We start from the raw sequence: 13,959 nt of genomic DNA on the forward strand, positions 1-13,959 counted from the left end.
CCTTTCAAGTTTTTCTTTTAAAAGTTAACTTGATGGAATTTTTTATTTAATTTATTCTTGGACTTTAACAAGAAACATTTCTTTTTAATCGTAGATTACACAAAAAAAAAAAAATGTAGAATAACAAATACCTTCATACGTTCACTGCCACAACTCTAGCCTGATGTTCAAACCACTTATCTAAATCGATGACTCCACCTTTGCTATCTCTTAATTACAATAGAGAAAAGGGCATTTAATTAGGTAAATGATACAGTATAATTAGAAAGTAGGTGTGACCCACGGGTGATACTCATGTCAGTGAACTGTTACCATAACAAAATTGATATAATTGATCTTTCTACGTACGTGATAATACTTGACAGTTTGGCATTTTGAAAGTTACATCTCAGATTGAAAATACATCCAGAATTTGACTTGAATTTATATGAAACTAGCAGTACCACACAGCGTTACCCGAGGCATAACATCCAAGAGGAAAAATTAGCTTTCAACTTAAGTCTAGCTCCACCTGATATGACATGGGCATGTCACGCATCATCAAACAAACAAAAATATATATATTTAGAAATCATCAAAAATAACTGCAAAACAGTTTTTTATAGCACACATTCAGAAATATTTAGACTGTTAAAAATGTAAAAATATGATATGTCCATAGACAAAATCATTTGCTAAAAATATACAATAGAAAAGCTGTTTTAAAATTTAAAAATATACAAATAAGTAATTGTACCCACTGTTCCCCACTTGTTTATCAATTCTGTATGATCTGACACGAAAATAAAATTCAGCTTGCTTCATAATATTTCTTTGTAAACTATATTGCCTGTTTTTCCTTCTGATACCAAGACGAAAAGACTTTGGATATAATTCAAGAAAGTACTACATAAAGCTGTCCATGTGAAAAACACTCTTTGCTTAAGTCAATTCCAGCAGTGTGAAACGTTTGCCTTTATAATCGCAATTATAAAACTCCTTTTATTTTTCATTTTGATATGACTTCAATATACTGAAACCTCCCCAATAAATGCCCTACAAAAGGATACAAATATCTCCTATAGTTAATTTTTGGGGATCATAATGAGTTTTGAATCCTTGTCTAAAATCATACGTAAACAAAGAAATGTATCGCATATGCATACCGCAGCTCTTTCTATTTGCTCATGAGCAGTTTGAGATTTTTGCACATGCGCGGATAAGTGCAAAGTGCAGATACTGCTGTTTTACGCGTACGCGAATCGTAGTAAAAAAATAATTAAAATCGCAATTATAAAACTCCTTTTTTTATTTTGATACGACTTCAATATACTAAAAACTTCCCCTATAAATGCCCTACAAAATGGACAAATATCTCCATCATTAGTTAAGTATTTCTCGAGTTTTCTCTCTCAAACATACAGACGCTTTCAGGAGTCTTTATTTTATACTATGTATAGATAAATAGTATCGTGTTGTTTTGTTATAAAACCGCCTGTTTCAAAAAAAAGAAAAACCTCTTTCTAAAGATTAACTTGAATTAATTATTAAAAACTTAAATTCTGAAGACGTCTTTCTAATTTAGTGTGCATAAAATATTACCTATAAAAAAATTTTTTTAAGCGCATTTACTTCCTAAGGCTGGTAATTACGCGCATGTAGCTTTGAGTTAAAATATTGTGAATTAGAACAAATGTGAATTGCTCATGAACTGTATAAGCATAAATATGAAACCAATTTGATCCAAAATTCGTATACTTTACTGATATAAAGAACGCATTATTAAAATAACGAACATTATCAAGCGAATTTAAACCAAATAAAGCTATAATTCACATAGCTCTCTCATCAGCAACAATCTTTTTCAGTTCTTTTAGAGGAATTAAACTCATTATACTTAATATAAGAGAAAATAAAAATCTGAAAAGTGTCCAGGTATTGCGAACGCTGTTCCATGATCGAAAAATCGATCACAAGAAAGATTTCAAAAATAAATCTGGAGATAGTGCAATCACAATCTACATTCTTGATTGGTTCGAAAATGAAGTAAGAAGAAATGCATTGACAATCCACAATTGCAAAGGTTCGTAGACGCAGAGAGCTATTTTCATCAAAAACTGAATTTTAGATTAAAATTTAAGAAGTTAATCTTGGACTACGCTGGTATTCCAAGGCTTTTAAAAGACTACTCATCTTGCTTTGACTATCTGTAGTCCGCCAACTGAAAATGGAGACAAGTCTAGATTTTAACCAATTAATTTCCGCCTATTCATCCTTGCTTCGATTCTAGAACTTACTTTGATGACAGAAAATTTTGTTTTCGTTTAAAATTAGATGATTAACTTCTTAAGGCAGCAAATATAAGTAAATATGATATAAAAAGAGTTTATCAAGTCATTTAATGAATGCTTTATTTTCTGTTACGAATTGTTAAAAAATTCGAACTCCAGATTTTGTCGAATCTCCACGTTTTAGACCTCCCTGCGTTCGAAGAAACATATTTTGGCATTATGTCTATCTGTCCATCTGTGATAAAAATAACCCTAAAATGCTTTAGGCTAGACGGATAAAATTCGACATATAGTCTTTACATCAAATTTGTACATTTCTATCAAATTTTCAGCAACATCCGTTCATAAAAAGTCTGTATGTCCGGCTGTTCGAATACAAGTTCACACGATAACTACAAAACAAAGAGCTAGATGAATAAAATTCGATGCATGGATTTAACATCTACAGTGTTTACACCTATTACATTTTGAACCAAATCCAGACAGAGATTGATCTGTCAGTCTGCATTTTCAAAAGCATGTAAATGTGATAACTCAAAACCACAATGACTTAAATATATCCAATTTCTGTATGTGATTTTGTGACTACAACTGTAATTCTGTATCAATGTTTTGCTTCAGTCGGTTGGGAAAAATGCGTCTAAGACACAAATTTAATTTTCAGATACTATTAATCACATGTCAGGAGCTAATCGCCAAAATACTCGTTTAAGATCACTCAATAAATTCCTTAAAAGTGCTACATTCACACGAAAGGCTAATATTTCGTAACTATTAAACGCCAATGTCTCGCGAGGCGTTCTCTGAGATAGCATCTTTATTACAGAATATGCGAGAAAGTTTTGAGGAGATCTTCTCCCGTGGATTAAGAGATGAAAACATAATAGTTTTCAACGAGAGAATTATGACAATTAAAATATCATTAATTTCTTAATTTATTTTCCTGACCTAAAGCATTTTAATAGTATTTTATTACTCTAGTAAATATTCGTCTTAACTTAAACTTTTTAGTAGAAATTATCAGTAAAATATCACACCAAAATGACATTTTATATTTTAATAGGGACTTCAAAAAAAGTTTATTCCAGATAAAGATATATTATTTTTGAACGAAAAAAAATTATCATAATTAAATTCAGACTTTCAATTAAAATAATCACACAAAAAATCAGAAATCACAGATTCCTACAGAAAAACGTAGTAGAGGGGGGGGGGGGTGAGTGAGTGATCGCAGATAATTTCAAAATGGACAAAAGACAAAAATCAACATGAAAAATACTTTCGAACATTTTTGGTTCAAAAGTTGGTACTTAACTCATGCAATTAGGAATAAATAAAATTGAATATATAATTGAATTCTATATGTACATAAAAAACGCTATTTTTCACATTTGTGTACATAATGTATTCAAAGAGTAAGTATTGTAATTGTCAAAAAATTTGAAATTGTGATTTTTAGCTAATATCCACGTTTCAAATCTCTCCGAGTTCGAAAAGCCCATTTTTAATTATGCCTGTTGTTGCTCTGTCTGTCTGTGAACACAATAATTCAAAAAGTTTAGAGTTAGATGAATGAAATTTGTAATTCATTCATTTAATTCTAATATTAATAATAAGATACAGCAAAAATGCTAATTTACTCCAAATTTGTTGATTTCTATCAAATTTTGAGCAAAATCCGTTGAGAGGAAATATGTCTGTCCGGATATTCGAGTATAAGTTCACATTGATTGATTTCTATCAAATTTTGAGCAAAATCCGTTGAGAGGAAATATGTCTGTCCGGATAAGTTCACACAATAACTATAAAGCGAAGAGAGCGAGATGGATAAAATTCAGTACGCACATTTAACACCTAACGCATAGATACCTATCAAATTTGGAACTCGTTTTCATTGAGGGGTTGATCTTCTGTTGATCTGTAATGTTACACGAAACGTAAAAGCGGAATTTAAAAACACAGCTACTTAAATATATGTAGTTCTATGTTAAATTTCTGTTTCAAGTGGTTTGGTAAAAATTGGAATAAAATACAAATTCAATTTTCTTGCACCAGCAACCGTATGCTAAGGAATATCGCTAAGGATCACTCACCATAGATTCAGTAAAAATGATAAATTCATAGCAAATATGAATATTTCTTAAATGTTATTCGCCAATACCATGCCAGATATTCGCGGTATTACCAGGCTTTACCTTTATGAGGGAAGGGAGATAATACTTTTATTAGAGAGTATATGAGAAAAATTTGAATCAATTACTCTCGTTGATTTACTAATGAGATAGTTCTCATAAAATTTACATATTTCGTTTGATTTTATGTTTATTTTATTTGCTTATCCGATGTTCGATTCTAAACTTATTTGTAGGTTTATTGCGAGACGATTTGTAAGAATTTCAAATCCATAAACTTTAAAACCATATCGTCCTTAAAATAATAAGGTCCAATATCAATGTTTATTCTGTAATTGTACATCAGAATAAAACAAAGTAATCGTCAACCACCCCATATTTGCAGTAGCGATTTTAATAGCAAAATCCAAGCAATTACTAAATTATTATTTCAAATTATTTAATTAATAATCTTATCTCTTTCAAACTTACTTCTTCGACATCATTCTCAATATCAATCTAATCCATTATTTGGTCTTATTAACCTTTTGCAATCGAGAAATAACTCTTGGGCGCCACTTTGTTACGGCAACTCCAGAGACAAAGCATTCGCGCTCAAAATGGTTTAAAAGTTTAACAGTTCCGAATGACAAAATTCTTCTGGCATAGATGCAAATCGGTAAAATTGTATTCAATAAATACTAAACTACGATATTTCGAGAGATTTTGAGAATTAGTCAAAATATAAACATCTTTGTCACCTTACATGTTCATTATGTAACCATCTGTTGGCACAATATGTAACCATCTGGTGGTAATGCACTCCAACAGACGATATTTTTTACAGAAGTGGTAATCGTTAAATATCTTTAAATTCGAATTTTACATCTGTTCTTCGCAGCAAAATATAGAAAGAGAAGCAGTAAATAAATAAATAAAATAGTTCATTGGACACGTGTACCAATCGAAGTCATTCTCAAACCTTTCTAAGCATATGTTTTAAAAATCTCTTTATTTTATTTATTTATTTTACTTTTCATGAAACTTTTTCTCCTCGAACGAGGCTTGATACTGTACTTGATGATTTGCAAACAACTCAAAAAAACGCACTATTTTGTATTTTTGACTCATTCTTTTCTATTCAGAAAAGTATTAAACTATGAGCCAATGTTTTAATCGATGATATAATATTTTGGTAACCAACATTATAAGCGAGTGACGTTTGTGATATTTTTATCAGAAGGTTGAATTTTCCTGGAATATTCTTAATCAATAGCGTCGTAATTAGCTCTGATAATTTATGTCAAAAATAAAAGGAAAATAATATATATATATATATGGACGAAGCCATACAATTATCTAATTCTAGAGATAACACAGTTGTTCTGATTTGGAATAAAATGTTCCAATTGGCTTTTTTTTTTACTTTATAATTAACTACTTATGTATTTAAAAGAAAAATAAGAAGATTAATTTTGCGAGGAACAGAATTATTATATTCTAATAAATAATTCAAATTTCATATAATTTAATACCATATCATGATATCAGCTTTGATAGCATGCGTGAACTCATGATATCATTTTTGCAAATGGATTAGGCTAAGAATACTGGTTTTCCCTGACTGTCGTATTCTTTTTTTTTTTAAATCACTAATTTTTTCAAGTTACAGTTTTAAAATTCTTAATATTAGAGAACAATATTTAAAGAACGCGAAAGCTTATTTAAAGAAACATTCTCCCAAAACCACATTAAAATGCTCAATTAAAAATTATAATTATTACAAACAATAAAAAATTTGTTATACAAATTTTCTTCTTTTTCATATGCAGATTTTTTTTTTTTTTTTTTTATTCTTCGACCTTGAAAGATATATTATAAAAATTGCAACTTTATGTTACAGAAGGAGGTATTTTTATTTTTTAAACCTGATACAATTGTTGGCATTGTTCTCTTATATTAACATCCAGTTCGGGGCTGTATGAAGACTATTAAGATGGTGCATGGAATTTTAAGCAGTAGTCAGATTACTTCGGGCTAAAAGAAATGCATTTCACCTTCTGTAGACTAAGCGTGCACTATGCTAGTGATGTATTCAATGCATTTTGTGACCACAGGAACTGAATAGTATCAGGCTGTTCTTTTAATAACTGGTCAATTTAGATTCACACTTCAATATATATATATATATATATATATAATGGATAAAATGGCTATAGTAAAAAAAAATTCTTGAAATGACAAAAATTCTTAATGATTTAGTATCTGACAAAAATTAATATTAAATTCTTAAAAATGATTTTTTTAAGTTATAAATTTCAAATAATTGTAAGCATTAAAAATTATTATGGAGTGGATATAATACAAGCAATTATTGAATATTCCAATATATTATAAAAAGCAATTATACTTTAATTAATGTTTTAATTATTAAATATGTGCACACATTGTAGTAATAATATTTTATAATTCAAAAAAAATTATATTTTTCACAAATTTATTCATTTGACAACTAGATTTTTGATAAACCTACTTGGAATTCCCTTCATATAAATCAGACGAATCCTTTTTAAATTCAGCGTCACATTTTTTAATTCATTTGCCAGTTTGGAGACATGTGATCCTTGGCATCCTATTTGTCAGACATTAGACCATCAAACAAAGCGAGTGCTTGAAGAAGTTGGTTCTCGAACATGGAATCCTTTGATCATGAAATTGACATTTATCATATACGAACACTCTCTTCGAACGAAAGACCAATAATCTGCTCCTTCATTTTCCAAATTTTTTCCCAAGATGCTTGTGTTAGTTTTAATTTATCTCTGAAGTATTGTTCAAGTCGCTTTCTATACCTATTGAAATCACCAAGATATTTTAGTAAGTTTGAATTTTTTTCGTTTAAATTCGAATCCAACTGTCAATTTCATTTTTTTTTTCAATCTCCATACCAACTAGGCAACTATCGTACATAAAATTTTGGAAGAAAGAAAGATAGATGACTTAAGTTTAACTTTTTGGATTAGCAGAGTTTAATTTCGAAGTTCTTCATATGAAGCACGCAGATTCTTCTCAATGAAGTCTGTTCTCGCCCGAACGAACGTTTTGGATCTCTTCTTAGAGAATTAAAGTTTCAAGCCTAGATCCTATTTCTAGATTTCAAGCCTTGAAAATTCCAATCAACATTTGAAGTAAAATAACATGTGGTATATATGACATAACATCCTTTTTTGTCTATTACTACTTTCAATTCCATATCCATTTTCTATCGACATCAGCTACCTCGGATAAAAGAAAAATGTTTTCTCGCAATTGGCATCAACGTTCTTGTCATTTAAGGGCTAGGTAAGTTGTTGCATTTTCATAATAGATATATATTGATGATTCATTTTTAAACTATACATGGTCATTAACCTTGAACATTCCTTTATCATCCAAAAACTTAAAAGATGATTATAGTGTTTAACTAAGTGCCTTCACTAGTTAAATTCTAAAAAAGAGTAAGCAATTACTTTGAAGAGCAAATAAAATTAGTAGTTACGATCCCGGTAAAGGTCTGTCTACACTGTTTGACAAAAAAAAAAAAAAAAAAAAAAAAAACTATTGTATATATTTGAACCCAGAAGCATGTATATAACCGAATGTTCCCACATTGATTGCAGTGAATGTTACATTAAAAACTTGTTTTTAATCTTTTATAGATTACACTATTTTTTTTTTATTATATGGATAATTTATTCGACTGAAAAGAAGTTCAGTGATAGATTCAAAGTGATGAAAATATTATATTATACTATATTTTACATATTTTCATTAAATCAATCTCGGTTTCAAAAATCTATTAAGTAGAAAACATTAGTTACTGAAAAACAAATTTCTGATTCATTTCATCAGTTCTAAAGTTTCTATTTTAATTTAGGATAAATTAATGAGACACTGACATAATTGCTCAGTGTTACATATCAACATTGTTTAATTTTCCCTCGATTCTGATAGGTGAATTCATATGTGATCTATACAGATTCATCTTTTCTTTTCTTTTCAGATCTGTCTTTATAGCAAGAAGGTTAAGGCGAAGCGGCTCGTTTTGAATCTTCTTCAAACATTTCTCCTAATAACAGATCTTTACAAGAACAGATGGATAATGGACAACCAGCATCTTTAATTTGATGCTTTAATCCAGATGCTGACAACTTATGGAGTTTTTATCGCATCGTAATATCAGAAACCATGAAAAACTAGCTGGAGTGTCTCCTCGCACACTCTCTGATAAAGATGTTATCCCAATGAGCATCTTGCATGGCACTGGAGTACAAAAAGGAAATATTAACCTTTGGCATGAATGTAGCATTTTTACTAAATTTGTCGTGTGATCCTTGCTGACTTTGTTTTGGCGATTAAACCTGGCATGTAATTAAAAGTATCCGAAAATCAAATTTGGATTTTAGACACGCTCTTCCCAACCGATTCAAACAAAAACTTGAACAAAACTATACTTGTATTCACAAAATTTACTAAATTTGATATATTAAATCATTACATTTATGAGTTATCGCGTTTACACGTTTCTGAAAGTATAGACCTGCAGAGGGTCAATCCGATATCGAATTTGATTCAGACTTGTATAGGCGTCTAGACTGTGGATTTTAAACCTCCATATCGAAATTTATCCTTCTAGCTGTCTTCGTTTTGCAGTTATATACGAACCGAACAGACAGACTTTCTCCAAACGGATCTTGCACAAAATTTTATAGAAATCTGCAAATTTGGTTTTAAACCTATATACCAACTTTCATCCGTCTTGCTCAAAGCGTTTTTGAGTTATCCTTGTCACAAACAAACTTTTTCCCAAGTGTTTTACGAACTCAAGGAGATTCGTCAAAATCTCGAGTTCGAATTTTTTGACGATTTCTGCACTTCCTGTGTACTTTGTATACGAGAAAGTAAAACTCGCAAATCCATATGCTAATTGGAAATTATATTATTCTTATAATACCCTGGCATGCGGTTAATAGTATCCGAAAACTGAAATTGTTCTCAGTGTTTCAATCGTTTTTTCCCAACCGATTGAAACAAAAATTTCAATGAAATAAAATTCTTGTATTTTGTTTATTTTAAAACTGCAAAATTCGTGATTCAAATAAATCAATTGAGCAATTTACAGGTATTTAAATGACCCAAACAATATTATTGACATATAAAAAGGACATGCTTATGACTCTTTATAGAAAAAGCAAAACCTGTTAATGCATATCTTTAGGCGATTCTAACATATTTAACTCATTAGTTTCTGCGATCCCTATTTGGGAATTTAGGAAGTTTACGTACATTCGACGACTAAAATATATTTAATACGCCTGACAGTTCAGTTTCATTCTATATATATAAGTCAATATTGTGTGTTGCAGAAAGTGTGTATTCTGTGTTTCGTTTCTTTACGACAAAGCGAAAAATTTTGAAATCCGTCTGTAAGTTGAACGGAATTGTGAATTTGATGCATTATATTTTTAGTTTGGTTTTTATATAGATAATTTAGAGATTATAGTAACGATCTGTTACTTACTTAGTCCTTTATTATTTATTAAAATGATTTTATTGATTATTGTATAAAGATACCTTTTTCAAAAAATATACTTCCAAACAAAAAATAATTTGAATATAATTATTCTGTTATACAATTTTTTTGCATATATGTAACTTATCCGGCCAAAACTTTTTTAAAAAATTGGGTAGTTAATTGATTAGAATAGGTTTATATAAAATTCTAGAATTTTAATTTTTATTAATTATTAATGCTTTAATCGTCATTTTACTTAATTTCAAGAATAAAATTATAATAGAATGGAATAATTTATAAATACATTATTATATTTATAAAATTAATATAGTTTTTCCACTATTTCTTCATAACTTTAATTATCCTTTAATAATTTTTAATTTGGATTATTCAGATATTTGAACTATCTTGGATCCATCATCAGAACATCAGAGTGCGGAACCAAATAAGACGCGGTAGTCGATAAACACGCTTCCCAGCCAATTCGAAAAAAAATTTGTAGAATCGTAAAAATATATAATTAAGATTCTTCATACATTTGTGCTAATATGCTAAAAAAATGGAACCTTTAATGCAATTATTTGTATTTTAGTTTTCTATTATTTTAATGATTCTATAATATTAACGAACTAAATAATATATGAATTTTCATATTCTGACAAAAAAGCGACAAACAAATCATTAACTCAATGGTAGAAAAACTTTCAAGAATTTCAACTCAAACGGAATTGGATATTTTCATCACGATATTCAATTGGAGCAATCCCTCTATTATACAATTGAACTTCTTTATATCATGAACTTTCATTGAGAATATTTACATTTGCCTATATCTGAAGATCTTTATTAAGTCTATTAAAATAAATAATATTTTAAGATCAAATAATTAATGAAATAAAATCAATATAAAGTAATGAAAAGCAAGGTAGTTAACATTGGCCCATTAAAACACATAAAACCATAAAACTCAATTTATAAAAATATACAGGGTGCTCATTAATTATTGTTGGGGTTTCCGTACCTCATAACTTTCGAATAAAAAATATTACGCAAAAGCCGATTACGTATTCGTAAATTACAACTCAAAAAATTTTATTAATGATATTAAAGTATAAAGCTTGCACAATTTGCACTTTGTAGGCATTCAGCTGAAGGCGATTATGTATTCGTAAATTACAACTCAAAGAATTTTATTAACGAGATTAAAAAAGATTAATGAATTTGCACATGACTGCCGTTCTTGGCTCGTAATATATCGAGGCGAAATTCGATTTCCCTCCAAGTGTTCTCCAGCATTTGTGGGGTAACATTTTGGATCGCAGTAACAATTCCGCGCTTCAGTTCATCAAGGGAGGGCACAAGGGTCTTGTACACAAGTTTTTGACAAACCCCCATAGAAAGAAGTCCAGCGGTGTTATATTTGGTGATCTCGGAGGCCATGGGATTGGTCCACCTCTTCCACACCATCTGTTTGGAAAGTTCTCGTCAAAAGCCACGTACAATCATGCCCCGATGTGGGGGTGCACCATACTGTTGAAATATCACATCTGGCTGATGTTGCTGCATTTGAGGAACCGCATACATCTCCAGCATGTCAAGGGATGTCACGGAATTCATTGTTGTTTCAGCAAAGAAGAAAGGTCCAATAACTTCAGTATGTGATAAAGCGCATCAAACATTCACCTTTGGGCTATCTCTTTTCAATTCTCGATAATCGTGCGGGTTCTCCGAGCCCCATATTCTACAGTTACAGTGTTTATTCACTTTTTCTGATACATGATCACTGAAGAACCATTTCCGAAGGTAATTTTCATCATTCTCAATTCGAGTCAATATTTGTTCAGCGAATTTACGAATACATAATCGCCTTCAGCTGAATGCCTACAAAGTGCAAATTGTGCACGCTTTACACTTTAATATCATTAATAAAATTCTTTTAGTTGTAATTTACGAATACGTAATCGGCTTTGGCGTAATATTTTTTATTCGAAAGTTATAAGGTACGGAAACCCCGACAATAATTAATGAACACCCTGTATATTCTAAAAAAAATATGTTGTCGGATATCGATCACCAAAAACTCTATTATGGATCAATATTCCTAGTTCTCAATACTCATGTGATGTAGTATATAAAACTCAATAACTCTTCAAACACTTACTAAAGCATTTAATCTACTTTAACTACATCTAATTACATTTACGGACATCTAAAACTACGACACACACAAAACGTTACATCAAAACATAAACATTAGAACAGAAGCCCGCCTAACAGAAGTTGCCAGATACAAGAATGATACAATAAAGTTTTTAAAAATAATCTCGTAACCAGTCAGTTTTCTACATCCTCCCACCTTGAATTGGGAGAGTTCGCAACTCAACAAATCTCAAAGTCACAAATCGAGTCTTTTTGGTCCATGTACGATTCTTCCAGATCGAGTTTTGACAGTTTCTGAAATGGGACCTTCAGGATCTAATACTCGTGTCTGCGCACTTCATGAGCAGCTTGCTCTTGTTGCACTTTAGGAGTAACTTGCTGTTGTTGCACTTTAGGAGTAACTTGCTGTTGTTGCACTTTAGGAGTAACTTGCTCTTGTTGCACTTTAGCTCTGACATCCTTAGCCACATCATAAGTTATCTCCAATGGAAACAGTCGTTGAATCGGTCTTAGTATTTCTCCACGGGCTGTTTTAAGTCTCACGAGTCTGGTAATTCCCTCTTTTCCGGGGATGATTTCTGTCACACATCCCAAGGGCCAGTTGATACGCTTCTGATTATCGTTTCCTACAAGAACAACATTACCAACAGAAATAATCGACTTATTTTGAAGCTTTGGCCTTTGAATTAACGAGCCTAAATACTCAGACCTGAATCTTTTCCTAAGGTCCTTTTGCAAAGCAAGACGATATTTTATCCTTTTATTTAGGCTTTTGTGATCTGCTGCATCACAGTCGGGCACTCCAACTTCTCTAATGTCTTGTAGGAATAATGATGGTGACAGTGGAACAAAATCTGTATCTCTTTCTGAAATATAGGTGAGAGGTCTCGAGTTGATTATCGATTCACAGTCGCAGAGAACCGTGATCATCTCCTCATATGACAAAAAGGCATGACCTAACACCCTCTTTAGTACATTTTTCATAACTCGAATCAACCTCTCCCACCAACCTCCCCACCAGGATGCAGTAGGGGGGTTAAATTTCCATTTAATGCGATGTATTGCTCCGTTCTCAACGATCCGGTTCCAGTCTAAAGAACGGAGCAAATTACTAGCACCAATAAAGTTTGTTCCATTGTCACAGTAGATAACTGAACATCTACCTCTTCTTGCCACAAATCTGCGCAGGGCCAACAAAAATGTGTCAGTGGAAATGTCTGATAGAAGCTCAAGATGTACAGCTCTGTACACCGCGCATGTGAAAAGACAAACCCAAGTCTTTTTCTCATCTTTCAAGTACAATGGGCCAGCTAAGTCCACTCCTACAATTTCGAATACAGCAGTGTCTCTGATTCGATCTTTGGTAATTGGGGCTGGCTCTGCATCTAAATTTTTTCCAGAATGCCTCTTGCAGATAACACATTTTGAGATGATCGATCGCACAGTTTTTCGGCCATTTAAGATCCAAAAATGTTCTCTCAGCAGGTTAAGTAGCATTTGAGTCCCCACATGTCCATGTCTATTGTGAAAAGAAACTATTAAAAGTTTCACAACATGGTGTTGAGAAGGAAGGACTACAGGTCTTCGAAAAGAATGGCTGTCTTCACGATACTCAATTTTTGTTCTCAATCTGATGATGCCATCCTCATCTTTGTAAACTCTTAAAGTTTTCAATTTCTCGTCTTTCTCGTTAATGAATGCTTCACTTTGAATGATCTTTATTACTATTTTCTCCGCTTCTTCAAAGTCCTCTGCATCCAGAATATCACATTTTCTCAATTCTTTTGGTTTTTTACAGTTTCTAAAAAATCTCAATATCCAGCCGATCATACGCACAATTTTCTCATATTGGGAAAAGTAACTA

At 31.2% G+C, this 13,959-nt stretch overlaps 1 protein-coding gene across 1 annotated transcript; it reads right to left on the reverse strand.

Moving 5' to 3' along the window:
* Positions 1-12,410: 12,410 nt before the first annotated feature.
* On the reverse strand, positions 12,411-13,925 carry LOC129971340 (uncharacterized). Its single transcript, XM_056085010.1, has one exon. The coding sequence runs from the start codon at positions 13,923-13,925 to the stop codon at positions 12,411-12,413; it is 1,515 nt and encodes a 504-aa protein (XP_055940985.1).
* Between the last annotated feature and the right edge of the window lie 34 nt (positions 13,926-13,959).

The sequence above is a fragment of the Argiope bruennichi genome, chromosome 6 (assembly GCF_947563725.1).
Source record: "Argiope bruennichi chromosome 6, qqArgBrue1.1, whole genome shotgun sequence".
Taxonomy (NCBI): domain Eukaryota; kingdom Metazoa; phylum Arthropoda; class Arachnida; order Araneae; family Araneidae; genus Argiope; species Argiope bruennichi.